Here is a 24,994-nt window from a genome sequence, read left to right as displayed (position 1 = left end):
ATTTTTAACCTTGAAAAAAAAATCTTACCTTGAAAATTTTTTTTTACCTTGAAAATAATTTTTTACCTTGAAAATCATGTTTTAACTTAAAACATTTATTTATTTTTTTAAATGTTTTTAAGTTTTTTTTTTTTTTTGTTTGTTTTTTTTGTAAAAAAAATTTAAATTTTTAAATTTAAATTTTTTAATTTTTTTTAATTTTTTTTTATTTTATTTTAAATTTTTTAAATTTATTTTAAATATTTTTTAATTTTTTTAAAATATTTTTAAAATGTTTTAACTTTTTTTTAACATTTTTTTTTTTTACTTTTTTTAACTTTTTAAAAAGAAATGTACCCTAACCCTAACCCTAACCCTAACCCTAACCCTAACCCTAACCCTAATCTTAATCCTAACCCTAACCCTAACCCTAACCCTAACCCTAAAAAAAATGTTAATTGTTAAAATTGTTTAAAAAAATTAAAACATTTTAAAATTGTTTTAAATTGTTTTAAATTGTTTTAAATTGTTTTAAATTGTTTTAAATTGTTTTAAAATTGTTTTAAATTGTTTAAAAAAATTAAAACATTTTTTTAAAAAAATTAAAAAAAAAATAAAAATAAATAAATAAATAAAAATAAAAAAAATTTTTTTTTAAAAATTAAAAAAATTAAAAAAATTAAAAAAATTAAAAATATTAAAAATATTAAAAATATTAAAAATATTAAAAATATTAAAAATATTAAAAATATTTTAAAAATTATTAAAGAATTAAAAAAATTAAAAAAAAATTAAAAAAAAATTAAAAAAATTAAAAAAATTAAAAAAATTAAAAAAATTAAAAAAATTAAAAAAATTTGAAAATCATTTTTTACCTTGAAAAAAAAATTTTACCTTGAAAACATTTTTTGACCTTGAAAATCATTTTTTACCTTGAAAATCATGTTTTAACTTAACTTAATTTTAAAAATGTTTTAATTTTTTTAAATTTTTTTAAAAAGAATTATTTTATTTTTTTTTATTTATTTTTTTTAAATTTTTAAATTTTTAAAAAATATTTTTTAATTTAATTTTTTTTTAAATATTTTTAATATTTTTTAATTTTTTTTTTTTTTTTAACTTTTACTTAACTTTTTTTTAACTTTTTTTTTTTAACTTTTTTAACTTTTTTAAAAATGTTTTAACTTTTTTTTAAAAATGTTGCCCTAACCCTAACCCTAACCCTAACCCTAACCCTAACCCTAACCCTAACCCTAACCTTAACCCTAACCCTAATCTTAACCCTAACCCTAACCCTAACCCTAACCCTAACCCTAATCTTAACAATAACCCTAACCCTAACCCTAACCCTAACCCTAACCCTAACCCTAACCCTAAAAAAAAAAGTTAATTGTTAAAAAAATTTAATAAAATAAAAATAAAAATTAAATTGTTTTAAAGTGTTTTAAAAAATTAAATTTTTTTAAAAAAAAGTAAGAAAAATGTTTACAAAAAAAAAATAAAAATAAAATAAAAAAATAAATAAATATATAAAAATCATTATATATATATATATATATATGAGATAGGCTCCAGCACCCCCCGCGACCCCAAAAGGGACAAGCAGTAGAAAATGGATATATATATACATTCATCTTCAGGTCTCCCCCTCAAGTTGGGTCCCCGGAAGGGTCCTCAGGCATAAAAATGTTTAAAAAATAAAAATAAAAAAAATAAAAAATACAAACTAAATAAATAAATAATTAAAAAAATACAAATTAAAATGTTTATTTTTATATATATATATATATATATATATATATATATATATATATATATATATATATATATATATATACATATATATATATATATATATATATATATATATATATATATATATATATATATATATATATATATATATATATATGGTTTTTTTAATTCAACCCTTAAATTTCTAGATCAGCTTCAGGTCTAACTGTCGATATCAAATAAAAAAAGTTTAAAAAAACCAAAAACTTTTATGCCGTTTTTGTTAAAAAACAACAACATAAAAACATTATTTTTATGGCAAAAACACACAATATGTGGAATATTTGATGTGAAGTAATTGGAGCCCTAAATATGTCCAAAATTCATGACACCATTGATTTTCAGTCGTTATTATTTTTTGAGCAGTGACATTTAAAAAAAATCGGATTAAAATTCTTGGGAATCCAAAAGGGCTCTCACTTATTAAAAAAAATTGTGTTTGTTTTTTGTTTACTTTAAAGACAAGTTTATATTTATTTATTTTTAAATCATCTGTTTGTTTTATTTTTTTGTGAAAGAAAAGTTTTGTTTTTGATATGGCAAAAACACAAACTGTGCAATAGTTTCCCAGAAAGACTTTTCAAAGTGAAATATTTGATGTGAAATATTTGGAGCCTTTAATAGGTCAATAATTCAACATTGATTTGAAGTCAAGATAATTTTTTTGAGCAATGACAGTTTTAAAGAGAGCAAAGCCTTGCGCGAGTCGATTTTGCGACTTTTTCCCGTTACATCGCACCTGTTTGCTCTTTGATTCCACTTGTTTGTGTTTTTTTAATGGTATTTTTATAAAGTCCGGCGGGCCTTTACAAAATTAGCTGCAAATGGCTCCCGGGCCGCACTTTGGACACCCCTGGTATGTAGTACAGATTTAGTTTACATTACAAACAATTACGCCATCTAGTGGCTTTTGACATCAATTGTCAGCCATAATTTATATAATACAAATAAAATGTATATAAACGTCAGCATTTATGATTGTTTTTTAAAAAGCAAGCGATGACAACAAAAGATCGTATCAAGGTGCAGTCCCTTGAACTAGGCTGAGTTGTAACTGTAGAACTACATTTCCCACAATGCTCTACGACAACTACGCCTTGCATTTCGCAGATCTACAAGCCATCCACACGAACGGTGACGCCACTGCTTGGACTCCAGATGATTTGTGAGTCTGCGCGAAAGCGTCTGAACGCTGTGTTTGTGTTTGGCTCTTAAAGGGGACGCAACACAATTCTCCAAAATGGCCGCTGTGCGGCTCCGATCTGAAAGGTAGATTTCCTACAGCTTTAAGAATAAACACGATGTTTTTAATTTCCGTGATATTGTATCGGTTAATTTAAGAAAAGTTTTTAGTGTATCGTGGCTGAACCTGTGTGTGTAGTTTTCGACGAACTTGGCGCATTAGCAGAAAACCCCCACTGTTTGGACGAAGGCCTCCCTCCTGCCGTCACCGGCCTGCCTTTATTCCTGTTTTCAAGCAAGCATTCTGGCGTTTTTGCGGCATTAAAGACGGAATAAAGCGATTCACCTGCGATGGAATGAGGACGGAATATAAATAAAAGTCACCAAAAAAAAAAAGCCGGTGAACCACAAGGCCGCAAATCAGACCTCGGACCCCGGTGCACCTGTCACCCCGAGAAAGAGGCAGGAGGAGCGGGGAGTCATTCCCTTCACGAGCACGGAGCTACTGGAGAGCTCCAAGGTAGGAGGAAGATGGAGGAGATAAAGACTGAAAGTTCGAATAATGTTGAGGAAGTGAAGCTGCAAGAAGAAGTGGCGGAAGATCCTAATGGTCCAAAGAAGTAAGTTCCGGAAGATGTGATGCACATCAATTAGTCTTTTTACATCTCTTAATAAAAATGCGTTTGTTATAGTCTCACCTTATGTGTGTTTATTGTTTCTGTATTAGGAAAGGGCGCCGGAAAAAAGATGTTAAAACCCCAAGGCGGCCGACTAAAAGGTACAGTTGTCTACATAACTATAGTGTGTATTGTGTTTGCAGTGTTAGTGCACCTTCCTGGGAAATAGGACCTAAAAATAAAACCTCTGACTGTTTTTATTACCAAAAATTTCGATTTACAATTTTTTTCCTTACTTTTTAAAGAAACCAATGATTACAATTCAACGTTATTGATATATATCGGTATCGTTTTATCTGTCAGCCTTACTTAAACCAGTGTTTCCCCACACATTCATTTATTTGTGGCGGCCCGCCACGAAAGAATTACGTCCGCCACAAATGGATTTTTCGGCTTTTGACTCGCTAGACCGCTCATAAAAGCAATGGGACTCTGTCTGTGAATGGAGCTTGTAGTTACAACTCCGGTGCAGTAGGTGGCGGTAGTGATGGGTTGATGAGGCGTCATGAAGCGTTTCGACACATTGCAAAACTGTATTGATACTGTGTCGATACTGTGTCACTAAATACTGACATCTGCTGGACATTAAAAATCCCTACAGGCAACCTATGGACCGACTCAACTGACACTGATTTGATGCCCTAGTACAGGGGTCACCAACCTTTTTGAAACCAAAAACTACTTCTTGGGTACTGATTAATGCGAAGGGCTACCAGTTTGATACACACTTAAATAAATAAATATATTGTCATTTGTAAGTTACACGTAAGTGTGATTTAAACAAGAATAGCTAAATAAATAAATTTATATATATAAAAAAATGGGTATTTCTGTCTGTCATTCCGTCGAACATTTTTTTTTCCTTTTACGGAAGGTTTTTTGTAGAGAATAAATGATGAAAAAAACACTTAATTGAACGGTTTAAAAGAGGAGAAAACAAGAAAAAAATTTAAAATAAAATTTGGAAACATAGTTTATCTTCAATTTCGACTCTTTACAATTCAAAATTCAACCGACAAAAAGAAGAGAAAAACTAGCTAATTTGAATCTTTTTGAAAAAATAAAAAAAAATAATTTATGGAACATCATTAGTAATTTTTCCTGATTAAGATAAATTTTAGAATTTTGATGACATGTTTTAAATTGGTTAAAATCCAATCTGTACTTTTTTAGAATATTTAACAAATTGGACCAAGCTATATTTCTAACAAAGACAAATCCGTATTTCTTCTAGATTTTCCAGAACAAAAATTTTAAAAGAAACTCAAAATACTTTGAAATAAGATTTAAATTTGATTCTACAGATTTTCTAGATTTGCCAGAATAATTGTTTTGAATTTTAATCATAGTAAGTTTGAAGAAATATTTCACAAATATTCTTCGTCGAAAAAACAGAAGCTAAAATATTTATTATTCTTTACAATAAAAAATAAATAAATTTACTTGAACATTGATTTAAATTGTCAGGAAAGAAGAGGAAGAAATTTAAAAGGTAAAAAGATATATTTGTTTAAAAATCCTAAAATCATTTTTAAGGTTGTATTTTTTCTCTAAAATTGTATTTCTAAAAGTAATAAGCAAATTAAAAAATAAATGAATTTATTTAAACAAGTGAAGACCCATCCATCCATCCATTTTCTACCGCTTATTCCAAGTGAAGACCAAGTCTTTAAAATATTTTCTTGGATTTTCAAATTCTATTTGAATTTTGTCTCTTTTAGAATTAAAAATGTTGAGCAAAGCGAGACCAGCTTGCTAGTAAATAAAAAAAATAAAAAAAAAAATAGAGGCAGCTCACTGGTAAGTGCTGCTCTTTGAGCTATTTTTAGAACAAGCCAGCGGGCGACTGATCTGGTCCTTACGGGCTACCTGGTGACCGCGGGCACCGCGTTGGTGACCCCTGCCCTAGTATATACAATAATATAAACCAAGTCATTGTATTTCATTTAGGATTATTTCATATCTTCATTTAAATACAAATATATTTGTATCTTTTTTAGATACAGTCAATAAATAATGTGAACATGTATCATAACATGGAAATCTAAGAGAACGTGTTGTGGATGAGTGTGGACTGGGAATTTTTTTAATATTATTTTTTTACACATTTTTATTAAAAAAAAAAAAAAAAAGTTTTTCCGACGTATTACATTTTAGACGATTTCTCTTCTTAGTTATTATTTCTCGGGCTGTAGAAAAGACCCGCTCACAGGGCACAGAGGAGGCGACACAGTTGGCGTATCGGTCACGTGACCAAAACAGCTCATGATCGGTCACGTGACTTTCTAAAACCGACACAGGGTTTTGCTCTATGAGCTCGACGCATGCGCCGATGCATCGGTGTTGCCGGACCCATCACTAGGTGGCGGTAGCCTACTATGCATTGTAACTCCGCCAAAATCTTCTGGTGGGCCAGAAGAAGAAGAAGAAGAAGAGGGACGGACGGACGGGATCAAAATACGAGGATAATATAGGTTATAGGTAGATAGGTTATAGCTGCATCGCTCGCGGCTCGTCATATATTTAACGTTAATCCGCGATTTCACCGAGCGTTTCACTGACGGTGTGGTGGCCGGGGCAGACGCACGTAGTAACAGTCACGTGTTAATAGTGATGGGTCCGGCAACACCGATGCATCGGCGCATGCGTCGAGCTCATAAAGCAAAACCCTGTGTCGGTGCGCGTACCGCTTTTAGAAAGTCACGTGACCGATCATGAGCTGTTTTGGTCACGTGACCGATACGCCAACTGTGTCGCCTCCTCTGTGCCCTGTGAGCGGGTCTTTTCTACAGCCGGAGAAATAACTAAGAAGAGAAAGCGTCTAAAATTGAATAAGTTGGAAAAACGGGGGTTTTTTTTGTAATAAAAATGTGTAAAAAAAAATAAAAACATTTCCAGGTCCACAAGCATCCTCATTCACAACACGTTCTCTTCGATTTCCATGTTATGATACATGTTCACATTATTTATTGACTGTATCTAAAAAAGATTAAAAAAAATATTTTTATTTAAATGAAGTTATGAAATAATCCTAAATGAAATACAATGACTTGGTTTATATTATTGTATATACTAGGTCATAAAATCAGTGTCAGTTGAGTCGGTCCATAGGTTGCCTGTAGGGATTTTTAATGTCCAGCAGATGTCAGTATTTAGTGACACAGTATTCGACACAGTATCAATACAGTTTTGCAATGTGTCAAAAACGCTTCATGAAGCCTCATCAACCCATCACTACCTGTTACCATACCGACGAGCTAACGTGTCCAGGTTATAACCCTGTTGTCAATAAACACACGTGGTGCGTCAGATACTGCATTAATACTGAAGCTAAATTGTCCACTGTCCACTGCAGCATGTCAATGCAATGAAAAGAATCAAATCTGAGCCAACCAGCTGTTAAAATGTTGTCCAGGTTAATGTTTTGGCCATTAAAGGCCCTTCATTTCAAGATTTCAACTGTGATCGGGCTTTAAACAGGTGGCTGACCTGTTCAGATGGGTGTAACTGCTACTGGTCAAATAATGTGAAATAGCATTTAATTGTACATGTATGCAATGCCATTTAAATGTAATTATAGATAATAATAATAATAATAAATACTTTGTAGTGTTGTAAATAGTCAACGGGAAGGATTTTAGTAAGATATAAGCCATGAGCACTACGCAGCCAGAAAAGATCCTAGGCAGGACAAGTAAAAATATTGGGGCAAGTAGATTTGAGAAGTCAGGCAAGTAGAAAAAAAGCTTAACGTTGAACCCTGCATGTGTTGAGCTGCTGCCGCTTAAGGTTAGACGGCACTGTACATAGAGCGCTTCTGCTCGTTAGTAATAAATTCTAATGTTGGATGTTCACTCCTTCACACAGATGATGTATGCACTAATTAAAGGGGCAGAGCTTTAAGAGACATTTTAGCTTTTATATTTTATAAGATATATTTTTTGTAAGAACCATAATTAATAAATATATTTCAGTGAATAACTAATTGTTCAAATCTGTATATAAATATGTACATAAAGTGTTGTAATTATATTCCAACTCCGCGTTCTTCTTGGTCATCGCCGCTGCCGCCGCCCCCCCCCCCTCGACCACACCACCACAAATAGATGCCTGTCCTGTGGGAAACACTGATATCAATACTGTTTATTATGGGCCTGCTGCAACGCAAGCAGCCCATATTATTATTGCTCATACTTCAACTTTTATTATTATAGTTCTGCACGTTTCTCTTACGATTAATTGCGAGACGAACCTGCCAACAAACCCCCACATACCGTATTTTTCGGACTATAAGTGGCAGTTATTTTCATAGTTTGGCCGGGGGTGCGACTTATACTCGGGAGCGACTTATGTGTGAAATGATGAACACATTAGCGTAAAATATCCAATAATATTATTTATCTCATTCACGTAAGAGACTAGACGTATAAGATTTCATGGGATTTAGCGATTAGGAGTGACAGATTGTATAGCATGTTCTATATGTTATAGTTATTTGAATGACTCTTACCATAATATGTTACGTTAACATACCAGTTGGTTATTTATGCCTCATATAACGTACACTTATTCAGCCTGTTGTTCACTATTCTTCATTTATTTTAAATTGCCTTTAAATGTCTATTCTTGGTGTTGGCTTTTATCTAATAAATTTCCCCCAAAAATGCGACTTATACATGTTATTTTTCCTTCTTTATTATGCATTTTCGGCCGGTGCGACTTATACTCCGGAGCGACTTATACTCCGAAAAATACGGTATGTTACACCTTCAGCAAGGTCTCGCTCGCGCCGACAGCGGTATTTTAAGTTGGGCACATTTCGTGTTACCATAGCGACGCTGTTCACAAATAAATAAATAAAAATGGGCCAATTTAATGGGTACATACCCTTTTAATGGACGATTGCTCTGAGACAAATGCCAAAAAAGACAAGATTACCTCCTCTTGTAGCTCAGCCATGCTTTCGCGTAGCTCTGCGGTTAATGTCTGATTTTGTTCACACACTTGTCTACTTTAACCCCGGCTAAAAAATATTGATGTCCTATTTTTTGGTTTTGGCTGGATGGCCATCTGAAGGAAGGCTAGCTCTGTTGCTCATTGTGTACAGTTCCACTTAAAACTCACGAATTCGGACACTCGGCACCATCTTCAAAGTACGGCGGCTTCCGACGACCCCCGGCCACAGGTCCGGGGCACAGATAAGCAGGCCCATCAAAATTTCCGCGGGAATTTTCTAGTTTGTATCGATCCGCCCACCCTTGTTTACATTCAATAACTCTAGCTTAGCGGTTAGCATGGCCCCTACTTGGTATCAATATTGTTTATTTGTATCGATCCGCCCACCCTTGTTTACATCCAATAACTCTAGCTTAGCCGTTAGCATGGCCCTTACTTGGTATCAATACCAGTGTTTCCCACACATTCATTTATTTGTGGCGGCCCGCCACGAAAGAATTACGTCCGCCACAAATGGATTTTTCGGCTTTTGACTCGCTCGACCGCTCATAAAAGCAATGGGACTCTGTCTGTGAATGTACCTTGTAGTTACAACTCCGGTGCAGTAGGTGGCGGTTGCCTACTATGCACTGTAACTCCGCCAATAGCACTTAATTCACCTGGTGGGCCAGAAGAAGAAGAAGAAGAAGAAGAAGAAGAAGAAGAAGAAGAAGAAGAAGGCAAAGTAAAAGAACGGACCGACTGGATCAAAATACGAGGGTAATATAGGTTGTAGGTAGATAAGTTATAGCTGCATCGCTCGCGACTCGTCATATATTTAACGTTAATCCGCGATTTCACCGAGCGTTTCACTCACGGTGAGCAGCCTGACGCTGCTTCATTAACACCGCCGCTGTTGTCACGTCATGTGTTACCATACCGACGAGCTAACGTGTCCAGGTTATAACCTTGTTGTCATTGAACACACGTGGAGACGGTGCTTCAGATACTGCATTAATAATGAAGCTAAATTGTCCACTGTCCACTGCAGCATGTGAATGCAATGAAAAGAATAAAATCTGAGCCAACCAGCTGTTAAAATGTTGTCCAGGTTAATGTTTTGGCCATTAAAGGCCCTTCATTTCAAGATTTCAACTGTGATCGGGCTTTAAACAGGTGGCTGACCTGTTCAGATGGGTGTAACTCAGGGGTGCTCACACTTTTTCTGCAGGCGAGCTACTTTTCAATTGATCAAGTCGTGGGGATCTACCTCATTCATATATATCATTTATATTTACTTATTTATGAAATATATGTTTTTGTTAACAAGTTAAAGGTGTTTAATGATAATGCAAGCATGTTTAACACATATAGTTAATATTGTTAATAAATTAAAGGTGTTTAATGATAATACAAGTATGTTTAATACATATAGTTAATATTGTTAACAAGTTAAAGGTGTTTAAAGATAATACAAGCATGTTCAACACATATTGTTAATAAATTAAAGGTGTTTAATGATAATACAAGTATGTTTAATACATATAGTTAATATTGTTAACAAGTTAAAGGTGTTTAAAGATAATACAAGCATGTTTAACACATATAGATTCCTTTCTTTCATGAAGACAAGAATATAAGTTGGTGTATTACCTGATTGTGATGACTTGCATTGATAGGAATCAGACAGTGGTGCTGATAACGTCCGCATTTTCGAATGGAGGAGAAAAAAGTCCTCCTTTCTGTCCAATACCACATGAAAGTGGTTGGTTTTTGGCATCTTATTTGTCCAGCTTCTGTACTCCTTTGTATACACTTTACAAGAAATACATTGTCGGCAAACTCCGTAGCTTGCTAGCTTGTGCACGCCAGCTTTCTGAGACTCTTATTTTGTTAGCGCAACCGTGCAGTCGGTCTTTGGAGTTTTGACGACAGGTACGGCGCCAGAGTCTGTTGAAATAAAGTGTTTGTCGCCTTCCTGTCGGTAATTTTAATGAGCTAAATATGTACATAAAGTGTTGTACTTATATTCCAACTCCGCGTTCTTCTTGGTCATCACCCCCCGCCCCCCGACCACACCACCACAAATAGATGCCTGTCCTGTGGGAAACACTGAATACTGTTTATTTGTATTGATCCGCCCACCCTTGTTTACATTCAATAGCTCTAGCATAGCCGTCAGCATGGTTTATCGTATCTACAGTGTGTAGTGGAGCATGTTTAGCTAGTCCTCATCCTCCAGTGATAATGATAGCTACGAAGTTTAGTCAAACTGTTTTTTTTCCGCTATTACGGCAAAGATTAACGACTCTCACTGTGGAGGGACGTAAGCCATTGGTTTGGCCTCTTTTGTAAGTATAAGTTAATATATTGATATTACTACCTCCACACTGACGGCAAAGCTTTTTGTCAACGCAGGAAGAAGCCCCCAGTGGAGTACGTTCGCTGCGAAATCGAAGGATGCGGCACCGTTCTGGCGAACCGTCGCTACCTAAAGGTGAAGACAATTTATTGTGGATGATTTATCATGTGAGGACAAAAGTATTGTGATAATTGGCAAGTACGCCCACATTTTGGCAACCATTTTATTATGATCTTCTCAGGGTACAATATTGTCGACATTAAATGTTATAGTAGTCAAAGTACTGCTTAGAAAGCTGTAAACTGTGTTTTTGTGCAGGCAGCACTCATGCAGCGTCAGACCGTGATGCTTCCAACACCAACATGTTAGTCATAAATGTTTCCAGGCATTTAGACAATAACGACTGTGTGTTGAGTTGTTTTCAGTCGAGAGTTGGTGTATACCTCGACACAAACTCTACACCAAAGGTGTCCAAACTGCGGCACGGCGACCATTTGAGGCCCGCAGACCGAGTTTTGTCGGCCTACAGCATATTGTCAGAAAAAAATAACAGTGAAAATGTAGGAAAATATAGCAAAAATTGGAATGTAGTGAGAAAAAGTTTAACATTTCAAAATAATAATATTATACTTACTCACATATAACACAAAGCTTTTCTTTTTAAATATATATATCTGTTTTTAGCTTCTTTTTTTTTTTTTTTTAAATAAAAAGAAAATCAAAATGGCCCATGCATTCTTTGACTTTTCACTATGCGGCCCTTGGTGGAAAAAGTTTAGACACCCAAGATTTTAAATATTTGAAGCTCTCGAAATATAAATACAAGAAAAATATAAACAAAGTTTAGTTAGTTAGTTAAAAAAATTTAAATAATACTGTCTTATGAATTAATTGGATGAATTACAACAACAATAATAAACACTGTTAAATGTGTAACTCAACATTAAAATGTAGGTATCATTTTTGACACACGGTTATGCAGATACACAATTGTAATTTTATTATTATTATATTCTTACAGAGGAAAAAAACAACAGAAAAAAGTTGAGAAAAAATAGCAAAAAAAAAATCAGAATGTAAACAGAAAAATCTGAAATTTTCCAACTAATAATTACTAATATAACTGGTCACCTATAACACAAAGCTGACACAGTTTGTTTTTTAAATATATATAATATCTGTTTTTAACATTTAAAAAAAAAAAAATATATATATATATATATATACACTATACTCACATATAACACAAAGCTTTTCTTTTTAAATATATATATCTGTTTTAGCTTCTCTTTTTTTTTTTTTTATATATATAAAAAGAAAATCAAAATGGCCCATGCATTCTTTGACTTTTCACTATGCGGCCCATGGTGGAAAAAGTTTAGACACCCAAGATTTTAAATATTTGAAGCTCTCGAAATATAAATACAAGAAAAATATAAACAAAGTTTAGTTAGTTAGTTAAAAAAATTAAAATAATACTGTCTTATGAATTAATTGGATGAATTACAACAACAATAATAAACACTGTTAAATGTGTAACTCAACATTAAAATTGAGGTAGAATTTTTGACACACTAGGTTATGCAGATACACAATTGTAACTTTATTATTATTATTATATTCTTACAGAGGAAAAAAACAACAGAAAAAAGTTGAGAAAAAATAGCAAAAAAAAAAATCAGAATGTAAACAGAAAAATCTGAAATTTTCCAACTAATAATTACTAATATAACTGGTCACCTATAACACAAAGCTGACAGTTTGTTTTTTAAATATATATAATATCTGTTTTTAACATTTAAAAAAAAAAAAAAAAATATATATATATATATATATATATATATATATATACACACTATACTCACATATAACACAAATCTTTTCTTTTTAAATATATATATCTGTTTTAGCTTCTCTTTTTTTTTTTTTAAATAAAAAGAAAATCAAAATGGCCCATGCATTCTTTGACTTTTCACTATGCGGCCCTTGGTGGAAAAAGTTTAGACACCCAAGATTTTAAATATTTGAAGCTCAAAATATAAATACAAGAAAAATATAAACAAAGTTTAGTTAGTTAGTTAAAAAAATTAAAATAATACTGTCTTATGAATTAATTGGATGAATTACAACAACAATAATAAACACTGTTAAATGTGTAACTCAACATTAAAATTTAGGTAGAATTTTTGACACACTCGGTTATGCAGATACACAATTGTAATTTTATTATTATTATTATATTCTTACAGAGGAAAAAAACAACAGAAAAAAGTTGAGAAAAAATAGCAAAAAAAATCAGAATTTAAACAGAAAAATCTGAAATTTTCCAACTAATAATTACTAATATAACTGGTCACCTATAACACAAAGCTGACACAGTTTGTTTTTTAAATATATATAATATCTGTTTTTAACATTTAAAAAAAAAAAATATATATATATATATATATATATATATATACACTATACTCACATATAACACAAAGCTTTTCTTTTTAAATATATATATATATCTGTTTTAGCTTCTCTTTTTTTTTTTTAATAAAAAGAAAATCAAAATGGCCCATGCATTCTTTGACTTTTCACTATGCGGCCCTTGGTGGAAAAAGTTTAGACACCCAAGATTTTAAATATTTGAAGCTCTCGAAATATAAATACAAGAAAAATATAAACAAAGTTTAGTTAGTTAGTTGAAAAAATTAAAATAATACTGTCTTATGAATTAATTGGATGAATTACAACAACAATAATAAACACTGTTAAATGTGTAGCTCAACATTAAAATTTAGGTAGAATTTTTGACACACTAGGTTTTGCAGATACACAATTGTAATTTTATTATTATTATATTCTTACAGAGGAAAAAAACAACAGGAAAAAGTTGAGAAAAAATAGCAACAAAAAAAAATCAGAATGTAAACAGAAAAATCTGAAATTTTCCAACTAATAATTACTAATATAACTAGTCACCTATAACACAAAGCTGACACAGTTTGTTTTTTAAATATATATAATATCTGTTTTTAACATTTAAAAAAAAAATATATATATATATATATATATATATATATATATACACTATACTCACATATAACACAAAGCTTTTCTTTTTAAATATATATATCTGTTTTAGCTTCTCTTTTTTTTTTTTTATAAAAAGAAAATCAAAATGGCCCATGCATTCTTTGACTTTTCACTATGCGGCCCTTGGTGGAAAAAGTTTAGACACCCAAGATTTTAAATATTTGAAGCTCAAAATATAAATACAAGAAAAATATAAACAAAGTTTAGTTAGTTAGTTGAAAAATAAAAATAATACTAACTTATGAATTAATTGGATGAATTACAACAACAATAATAAACACTGGTAAATGTGTAACTCAACATTAAAATGTAGGTAGAATTTTTGACACACTAGGTTATGCAGATACACAATTGTAACTTTATTATTATTATTATATTCTTACAGAGGAAAAAAACAACAGAAAAAAGTTGAGAAAAAATAGCAAAAAAAAAATCAGAATGTAAACAGACAAATCTGAAATTTTCCAACTAATAATTACTAATATAACTGGTCACCTATAACACAAAGCTGACACAGTTTGTTTTTTAAATATATATAATATCTGTTTTTAACATTTAAAAAAAAAAAAAAATATATATATATATATATATATATATATATATATATATATATACACACTATACTCACATATAACACAAAGCTTTTCTTTTTAAATATATATATCTGTTTTAGCTTCTCTTTTTTTTTTTTTATAAAAAGAAAATCAAAATGGCCCATGCATTCTTTGACTTTTCACTATGCGGCCCATGGTGGAAAAAGTTTAGACACCCAAGATTTTAAATATTTGAAGCTCTCGAAATATAAATACAAGAAAAATATAAACAAAGTTTTTAGTTAGTTAGTTAAAAAAATAAAATAATACTGACTTATGAATTAATTGGATGAATTACAACAACAATAATAAACACTGTTAAATGTGTAACTCAACATTAAAATTTAGGTAGAATTTTTGACACACTAGGTTATGCAGATACACAATTGTAACTTTATTATTATTATTATATTCTTACAGAGGAAAAAACAACAGAAAAAAGTTGAGAAAAAATAGCAAAAAAAAAATCAGAATGTAAACAGAAAAATCTGAAATTTTCCAACTAATAATTACTAATATAACTAGTCACCTATAACACAAAGCTGACACAGTTTGTTTTTTAAATATATATAATATCTGTTTTTAACATTTAAAAAAAATAAATAAATATATATATATATATATATATATATATATATATATATATATATATATATATATATATATACACTATACTCACATATAACACAAAGCTTTTCTTTTTAAATATATATATCTGTTTTAGCTTCTCTTTTTTTTTTTTTTATAAAAAGAAAATCAAAATGGCCCATGCATTCTTTGACTTTTCACTATGCGGCCCATGGTGGAAAAAGTTTAGACACCCAAGATTTTAAATATTTGAAGCTCTCGAAATATAAATACAAGAAAAATATAAACAAAGTTTAGTTAGTTAGTTAAAAAAATAAAATAATACTGACTTATGAATTAATTGGATGAATTACAACAACAATAATAAACACTGGTAAATGTGTAACTCAACATTAAAATTTAGGTAGAATTTTTGACACACTAGGTTATGCAGATACACAATTGTAACTTTATTATTATTATTATATTCTTACAGAGGAAAAAAACAACAGAAAAAAGTTGAGAAAAAATAGCAAAAAAAAAATCAGAATGTAAACAGAAAAATCTGAAATTGTCCAACTAATAATTACTAATATAACTGGTCACCTATAACACAAAGCTGACACAGTTTGTTTTTTAAATATAAATAATATCTGTTTTTAACATTAAAAAATAAAATAAATAAAAAAATATATATATATATATATATACACTATACTCACATATAACACAAATCTTTTCTTTTTAAATATATATATCTGTTTTAGCTTCTCTTTTATTTTTTTAATAAAAAGAAAATCAAAATGGCCCATGCATTCTTTGACTTTTCACTATGCGGCCCATGGTGGAAAAAGTTTAGACACCCAAGATTTTAAATATTTGAAGCTCTCGAAATATAAATACAAGAAAAATATAAACAAAGTTTAGTTAGTTAGTTGAAAAATAAAAATAATACTAACTTATGAATTAATTGGATGAATTGCAACAACAATAATAAACACTGTTAAATGTGTAACTCAACATTAAAATGTAGGTATCATTTTTGACACACGGTTATGCTGATACACAATTGTAATTTTATTATTATTATATTCTTACAGAGGAAAAAAACAACAGTAAAAAGTTGAGAAAAAATAGCAAAAAAAAATCAGAATGTAAACAGAAAAATCTGAAATTTTCCAACTAATAATTACTAATATAACTAGTCACCTATAACACAAAGCTGACACAGTTTGTTTTTTAAATATATATAATATCTGTTTTTAACATTTAAAAAAAAAAATATATATATATATACACTATATCAAAATGGGGCCTGCATTTTTTGACTTTTCAGTATCCGGCCCTTGGTGGAAAAAGTTTAGACACCCATGATTTAAAATATTAGAAGCTGTCAAAATCAAATAAAAATAAAAACATGGTTTACTTAGTTAAAAAAAATAATACTAACTTATGAATTAATTTTATAAATTACAATAACAATAATAAACACTGTAAATGTGTAACTGTCATTTATATTTTTGTATGGCCAGAATTTTTGATACACTAGGTTATGCAGTTACACAATCGTAATATTATTAGTATTCTTACAGGTGAAAAAAAACCAGTAAAAATTTAAGAAAAAAGAGCAAAAATATTAGAATGTAAACAGATAAATCTGAAATATTCCAACTAATAATTAATAATATACCTAGTCACCTATAACACAAAGCTGACACAGTTTTGTCTTTAAATATGTATATATATATATATATATATATATATATATATATATATATATATATATATATATATATATCTGTTTTAGCATTTTTTTCAGATAAAAAAAAAGTCACTCTTGCATATTTTGTCTTTTCATGAAAAAAGTTTAGACACCCCAGATAAATATTAGAAGCTCTCGAAATAAAAATTAAATACAAATATAATCAAACATTAGTTCAAAAATAAAAATAAAACCGTCTTTTTAATTAATAAATTGATAAATTACAACAACAACAACAACAATAACACTGTTAAATGTGTAACTGAACATTATTATTTTTGTAGGCAGAACTTTTCTCGCTAGGTTGTATAGATACACAATCATAATATTGTTGTTATTCTGTTCCTACAGGGGGGAAAAACAACAGTAAAAATGTAAGAAAAAAGCCAAAAATTAGAATGTAATGAGAAAATGTTGACCTGTTCAAAATAATAATAATATACTTAGTCACCTGTAACACAGCGCTGACAAAGTTTAGCCATTAAATATTTATATATAGATCTGTTTTAGCATTATTTTTTTTTACATAAAAATATCAAAATTGCAACTGCAACTTTTCAGTATGCGGCCCTTGTTGGAAAAAGTTTAGACACCATTGATGTAAAATATTTGAAGCTCTTGAAATGAAAATAAAATTCAAATATAAACAAAGGTTAGTTAGTTGATTAGTTAGTTTGTTAAAAAATAAAAATAGTACTGACTTATGAATAATTAGAAAATTACAACAATAATAAACACTGTTTAATGTGTAACTTTCATGTGTATTTTTGTACAGGCAGAATTTTTGACACTAGGTTATGCAGTTGCACACATTTTTAAAACATTTTTTACAGTGGGAAAAACAACTAAAAATGTAAGAAAAAATAGCAAAACAATTTAGAATGTAATGACAAAAAGCTAAAATGTTAATTAATAATAATACATTATTTCACCTACAACACAGAGCTGACAAAGTTGTGTCTTTAAATTGATGAAATATCTGTTTTTAGCGTTTTATTTTACAAAATAAAAAAATAAAAATGATGGAAAAGGTTTCTACTAAGTATGTCCTAGTTAAATGTATTTATCATTGTACCCAGAGAAGATATACTCTAATGAAAATCCTTGTTTGAATGTAAGGGTTGTACTTACGTTTTAATACTAAATTAAAAAATAAATAATAAGAATTTGTTCACTCCTCTCCAAAATGAGAACCTTGCCATTATGGACCATGATTTGTGCCTTCCACAAAATAAGATGTTTAGAACTCAAGATGAAGAGTTCAGATCCAATGAAATCCAAGTGGTCCAACCCAACCACTAAATGATTCCCAATCCTTTTGCCCACATAGCAGATGTATTTCCCAACAGGCTCAGTAGATATGTTCATGTGTGAATAGATCCTGACCTTCAGTTTCTAATGCTGTCTCATATTTCCACCAGCATCACATCAAATACCAGCACTTGCTTAAAAAGAAGTACGTGTGCCCTCATCCCTATTGTGGAACGCTTTTCCGCCTACAAAGGCAGCTATTTCGCCATGCCAAGCAACACACAGGTACTCATTTGGACATTAAACCTTGTGCTGGGTTAGTTAAGGCTGTACTCACACTGGGTTGCTTGTGTAAGCCAGCTGGTTCAGACCCCCTGCCACCGCCAACCCCATAAGAGGCCAGTGTGCTGGTCACAAGGCTAAAAGCCACACAACTACCACATTTTCCGGACTATCGAACACACCAGTACCGTATTTTTCGAACTATAAGTCACAGTTTTTTTTCATAATTTAGCCGTGGGTGCGACTTATACTCAGGAGCGACTTATGTGTGAAATGATGAACACATTAGCGTAAAATATCAAATAATATTATTGATCTCATTCACGTAAGAGACTAGACGTATAAGATTTCATGGGATTTAGCGATTAGGAGTGACAGATTGTTTGGTAAACGTATAGCATGTTCTATATGCAGTGTTTCCCACAGGACAGGCATCTATTTATGGTGGTGTGGTCAGGGGGGGGGGAGGGTTCACTGAAATATATTTCAGTGATTCACTGAAATATATTTATTAATTGTGGTTCTTACAAAAATATATCTTATAAAATATAAAAGCTAAAATATCTCTTAAAGCTCTGCCCCTTTAATTAGTGAATACTAAATAATTTAACTTTAGCCTACTACTACAACCATATTATTTACCAGCAACATGAAGTGAAACAGAGGCAGAGGTGTCCTGCCACAGTCAGTCAACCTCCTCCTCCTCCTCCTCCTCCTGCTGCTGCTGAACAGGTTGCACCTGTGGTCCGAACTGTAGGCCTACCTCCTCTCCGAGTCGAGCCCTTTTCGGCCGTTGAAAATATTTTTCTATACACATCTGTGTGAAGGAGTGAACATCCAACATTAGAATTTATTACTAACGAGCAGAAGCGCTCTATGTACAGTGCCGTCTAACCTTAAGCGGCAGCAGCTGAACACATGCAGGGTTCAACGTTAAGGTTTTTTTCTACTTGCCCGACTTCTCAAATCTACTTGCCCCAATATTTTTACTTGTCCTGCCTATGTTTTTTTCTGGCTGTGTAGTGCTCATGGCTTATATCTTACTAGAATCCTTCCCGTTGACTATTTACAACACTACACAGTATTTATTATTATTATTATTATTATTATTATTATCTATAATTACATTTAAATGGCATTGCATACATGTAACATTAAATGCTATTTCACATTATTTGACCAGTAGCAGTTACACTCATCCGAACAAGTCAGCCGCCTGTTTAAAGCCCGATCACAGTTGAAATCTTGAAATGAAGGGCCTTTAATGGCCAAAACATTAACCTGGACAACATTTTAACAGCTGGTTGGCTCACATTTTATTATTTTCATTGCATTCACATGCTGCAGTGGACAGTGGACAATTTAGCTTCAGTCCACGTGTGTTTATTGACAACAGGGTTATAACCTGGACACGTTAGCTCGTCGGTATGAAAACAGGTGACCGAGTCAAACAGCGGCGGTGTTAATGAAGCAGCGTCAGGCGAAACCGTCAGTGAAACGCTCGGTGAAATCGCGGATTAACGTTAAATATATGACGAGCCGCGAGCGATGCAGCTATAACCTATCTACCTATAACACCTGTAAAAATGAAGCAATGCTACCACGCTAGCAAGCGTTAGCTAGCCGGCTATGAGCCACCAAGCTGCTAACTATCGCCAAAAGGCACCATTTAAGTTTTTTTCCCCATGGCATCCTGGATCAAGGCTTTCAGCAGCTTTTGGACGTTTGAGGTAGAAACGTAGGAAGCGCCATCATTATGAAAAGTAGCCGGCGAGTATTTTGATCCCGTCCGTCCCTCTTCTTCTTCTTCTTCTTCTTCTTCTTCTTCTTCTGGCCCACCAGGTGAATTAAGTGCTATTGGCGGAGTTACAATGCATAGTAGGCTACCGCCACCTACTGCACCGTAGGTGTAACTACAAGCAACATTCACAGACAGTCCCATTGCTTTTATGAGCGGTCGAGCGAGTCAAAAGCCGAAAAATCCATTTGTGGCGGACATAATTCTTTTGTGGCGGGCCGCCACAAATAAATGAATGTGTGGGAAACACTGATATGTTATAGTTATTTGAATGACTCTTACCATAATATGTTACGTTAACATACCAGTTGGTTATTTATGCCTCATATAACGTACACTTATTCAGCCTGTTGTTCACTATTCTTTATTTATTTTAAATTGCCTTTCAAATGTCTATTCTTGGTGTTGGCTTTTAGCAAATAAATTTCCCCAAAAAATGAGACTTATTCTCCAGTGCGACTTATATGTTTTTTTCCTTCTTTATTATGCATTTTCGGCCGGTGCGACTTATACTCCGGAGGGATTTATACTCCGAAAAATGCGATATATAAGCCGCACCCACTAAATTTTAGAAGAAAAAAATAAGTTCCATATATTAGCCGCACCGGACTTATAAGGCGCAGATATATACGTTGTAAAATTAGTTATTTACACAGAAATATTTCATAAATGTTTATTTACATACCTTAATTGTTTCCAAACGGCAGTAAAACAACTGATCAAACAAAACAGAAGTCATCGTCATGACTCCAATCAGCTAAACAGACTCAATAACTCCACGGTGACGTTTTGGGGAATTTACGTTACTGAAACAATACAAAAAGAATGCTAACACAGACACTCGTAAATGTGTTAGCATATTAGCTAATGCTAACAACGCTAACTTCATTACATCTCGATAGCACGTACAAATGTGCATGTCCTACAGACATCACACATTGGACTAAGGCGGGGGTCGGCAACCCGCGGCTCCGGAGCCGCATGCGGCTCTTTGATCACTCTGATGCGGCTCAGCAGCTTACTTGCTGAACCCCCCAATTTTCCCGTGAGACTTCCGGATTTCAGTGCCTCTCGCAGAAAACTCCCGGGATTGAACCAAAACCAAACAAGAATGACAAACACATTTCGGGAGAACATCAGCACCTTAACACAACATAAACACAACAGAACAAACACCCAGAATCCCATGCAGCCCTGACTCTTCCGGGCTACATTCAAATTCCATATGAAGGTGTGGCCAGCGTGTCTGAGAACCCTGGTTTATACATAGTACAAAGCAAAAAGAAAACTTTGTATACAGTGTAATTTCATTTAAAATTTCAAAAAAAAAATTGCGGCTCCCGTTGTCTTCTATAATTTGTGAAACTGGTCAAAATGGCTCTTTGACTGGTAAAGGTTGCCGACCCCTGGACTAAGGTTTAGTAAGTATAAATAGTTTTAGTTATATTGTAAAACTCACAAATGTTGCTTGGAGTGATGAATGAAGAATCCTCTCGAGCAGAAACACAATGGACGGTTTTACTTCCAGTTTAAGGCCTTAATTGGGAGGTACATTTTCAACCCACAATACCTGCAGTGAGCAAAATCGTCCAAAAGATGGCGCTATAGCACAAGCAATAACTGTGTCTTTGCTTGTTTTGTTTTTTTAAACTATTTGCGTTATGGTCGTCGGCGAAGAAAAATCCCTATACTAGCCGCACTGTTTTATAATCAGCAGGATTCAAAGCGTAGGAAAAATTTAGTGGAGTATAGTTTACAAGTAAAAAAACAACAACAATTTTATTCAATTATAGAAACAATTTGCAAGTATACAAACAATTTTCTGCAAGTAAAAAAAAAATGTGTTAGTTCAAAAAAAAAATTCTTCAAGTAAAAAAAAAAAAAGGATTTGCAAGTGAAAAAAACATTTCTGCAAGCTAAAAAGATATTTGCAAGTATAACGTTTTTGGGTTAAATTAAAAAAAAGATTTGCAACTAAAAGAAAAACAATTTTCTTCACTTATAAAACCAATTTTCAAGTATACAAATGCTTTTCTGCAAGTAAAAAAACGATTCGCAAGTATAAAAAAACATTCTGCAACTAAAAAACAATGTGCATGTAGAAACAATTTTTTTAAATAAAAAAAAATTATTTGCAAATTTAGAAAAAACTTTTCTTAAATTACAAAACAATTTGCAAGTTAAAAAAAACAAAAACATTCTGCAAGCAATTTTTTTTAATTGTTCCATTAAAATAATGATTCACAAGTAAAAAAAACAAAACACTAATTGTATTCAATTATAAAAACTACATGCAAGTATACAAACGATTTTCTGCAAGTAAAAAACATTTCACAAGAATAAACACACTTTTCTTCAACTAAAAACAATTCACAAGTAAAATAAAATTATTTGCAAGTTAAAAGAAAAACTTTCTGCAAGCAAAAAAATTACTCGCAAGTATAACATTTTTTTTTTTGTTCTATTAAAAAAAAGATTCACAAGTAACAAAACAGCCCTGCGATGAGGTGGCGACTTGTCCAGGGTGTACCCCGCCTTCCGCCCGATTGTAGCTGAGATAGGCTCCAGCACCCCCGCGACCCCAAAAAGGGAATAAGCGGTAGAAAATGGATGGATGGATAGTGTGGAATTTACGATATGTGTGAGAGTGCAAGGATAGATAACACGGTGCATTCATTGTGTTTATCTTCTTCTAGCAGAATGAAGGCCAATTCTAAAGATGGGAAATATTCCAAGGTTGTGGTTTATTTAATTTTGCTCTCGAATAATCACAAAGTGTACCCTCTCGCGGACGTGGCAATTTATCGGCGCTGGTAAAGTTCCTTTCCGTTTAGCGTTGGATTGGGCCGTGCCTAAGCATGACTGCACAGGTGCAAGTGGCCTCGTGTGAGTACTCCCTAAGTTCTGCTATTGTGCTTTTCAGACCAGAGAGACTACGTCTGCGAGTTCTGTACTCGTGCCTTCAAGAACGCCTACAATCTGGCTGTGCATCGCATGATCCACACGGGAGAGAAGCCCATCCAGTTAGTACCGCCGTACCAAAGCAAAAATGAGCTGGTTAAGTTAAATTTGACCCACTTCCTGCGCTCGCAGGTGTGAGATCTGTGGCTTCACCTGTCGCCAGAAGGCCTCCCTCAACTGGCACATGAAGAAGCACGACGGCGACGCCTCCTATCAGTTCCCCTGCTCCATTTGCGGCAAGAAGTTTGAGAAGAAGGACTCGGTGGCGGCCCACAAGGCCAAGAGTCACCCGGTGATGCTGATATCGGAAGCGCTCGCAGACAACGCCGGCACCCTCATCACAAACCCCGCGCCCTCGCCGGAGCTGCCGGGAGAACCGGTGCAAGTGGAGGTGGCCGGCGTGGAAGCCAACCAAGTGGTTGAGGATGAAGTGGTGCAGCAGGTGGTGATCAAGGAAGAATATGTGGAAGAGTAAGTGGCTCAGGTATCCCAGATGAGTCATGTGCCCTAACAAGGTCAGCAGGCAGCTCTGATAGACCCTCCGTGCCACCCGGGTACCTGTGGACGAGCAGCAGCAGTCTCACCTTCAGCTCCAGACCATTTAGCAGCCCCCACAACTTACTTTCCATTGCCCCTCAGTGGTGACCCGACACACCTTGAAGGTACATTACCACTTACAGTGGAACCTCCATTTACGAACTTGACTCGAATTGAAAAGTTTGTATAGCAAAGGAAATTTCTCCCAAAGGAACAATGTAGATATGAATAATGTGTTCCAGCCTCGACAAAAGTCCATATTTTAGTGAAGGTTTGTACACTTTGAACACAATACAAAGTGCTACACCGTACTGTATATCAAACATAACAAGGAAGTGATGGGAGAAACTTTCTATTTATTAACAACAAGCTGCTGTCTTCTGTATGCACTGCTCTGCCAACAAGCGCGCACACACAGAAGTCCCTTTGGCGCCCTCACAAATGATCAGAAATGGCAACATTTATTAACTACAACCATCATAGTCTGACTGTCAGGTTCAAACACTGATGACATCTATTAAACAAGACAAGAAGCAAAGAATCAAACAGAGACAGAATTAAAATTGGACTCAATTTTGAGGAGAGACGCGGCCACTGTACTCTCTGTACAGTCTTGGACCACGCTCTGCCCAAAGATTGCACTCCTTCTTTATTTGACTTTCTCCCCCCACCTGACCACAGCTGCTTCCAGAGGGAAGTGGGTCGTAAACAGCGTTGCCTTTGGTTACTGAACAGTTCAAAAGGAGAGGTCGTAAAGTAGTTCAAAAAGAGTTCCATAAAATACTTCAAAAAGAGTTCGTAAAATACTTCAAAAAGAGTTTGTCTGGAAATTGGGCAGATCCTGCCATCTGTCCGCTTTGAAGTCCCAGTGGAGTTTTACGAGCCTTCCTCCTGGAAGGCCCCAAAGACAGAACTCAATGTAATACAAAGCTTTTGTGATAATTTAGAAACAATTATTCTAACACTGACAATAATAAACATTTAAAAAAGTTAAATCCACTAGCATAAACATCGGCATAGGAGGAGCTGACGAGAAAGGAGCAGACAGAGGGAGAGAAGGGAGGGACCGTTGGGGGCGGGGCCGTGAGTGTGTGTGCGTGCCTACGCTGTGAAATAAGTCTTCTTAGGCATCTTTTGTTCCATAAAATTCTGGTTTCATCAGATTTGAAACTTGCTGTAGTACAAAGCCTGCTTTGTCGATTGTTCCATACTTCTGAGTGCCATTAATGT

At 33.1% G+C, this 24,994-nt stretch overlaps 1 protein-coding gene across 3 annotated transcripts in view; it reads left to right on the top strand.

Annotated features, from left to right (window-relative positions):
• Nucleotides 1-2,989: 2,989 nt before the first annotated feature.
• The window catches only part of LOC133621946 (E3 ubiquitin-protein ligase ZFP91-like), a 26,032-nt gene continuing 4,027 nt past the window's right edge, over nt 2,990-24,994 (top strand). For 2 of the 3 annotated variants that reach the window (XR_009817717.1, XR_009817716.1), the window contains exons 1-6: nt 2,990-3,575; nt 3,683-3,733; nt 10,986-11,064; nt 18,357-18,471; nt 23,190-23,289; nt 23,360-23,889. Coding sequence is in view for 1 of the 3 variants with exons in the window: in XM_061984421.1 (XP_061840405.1) it covers nt 3,487-3,575; nt 3,683-3,733; nt 10,986-11,064; nt 18,357-18,471; nt 23,190-23,289; nt 23,360-23,698 (773 nt within the window). In the remaining 2 variants the exon portion in view is untranslated. The remainder of the gene's footprint in view (nt 3,576-3,682; nt 3,734-10,985; nt 11,065-18,356; nt 18,472-23,189; nt 23,290-23,359; nt 23,890-24,994) is intronic. The other variant, XM_061984421.1, reaches the window with a different exon arrangement.

Source organism: Nerophis lumbriciformis, linkage group LG25 (genome assembly GCF_033978685.3).
Source record: "Nerophis lumbriciformis linkage group LG25, RoL_Nlum_v2.1, whole genome shotgun sequence".
Taxonomy (NCBI): Eukaryota; Metazoa; Chordata; class Actinopteri; order Syngnathiformes; family Syngnathidae; genus Nerophis; species Nerophis lumbriciformis.
This window is presented reverse-complemented; position numbering and strand designations above follow the sequence as displayed.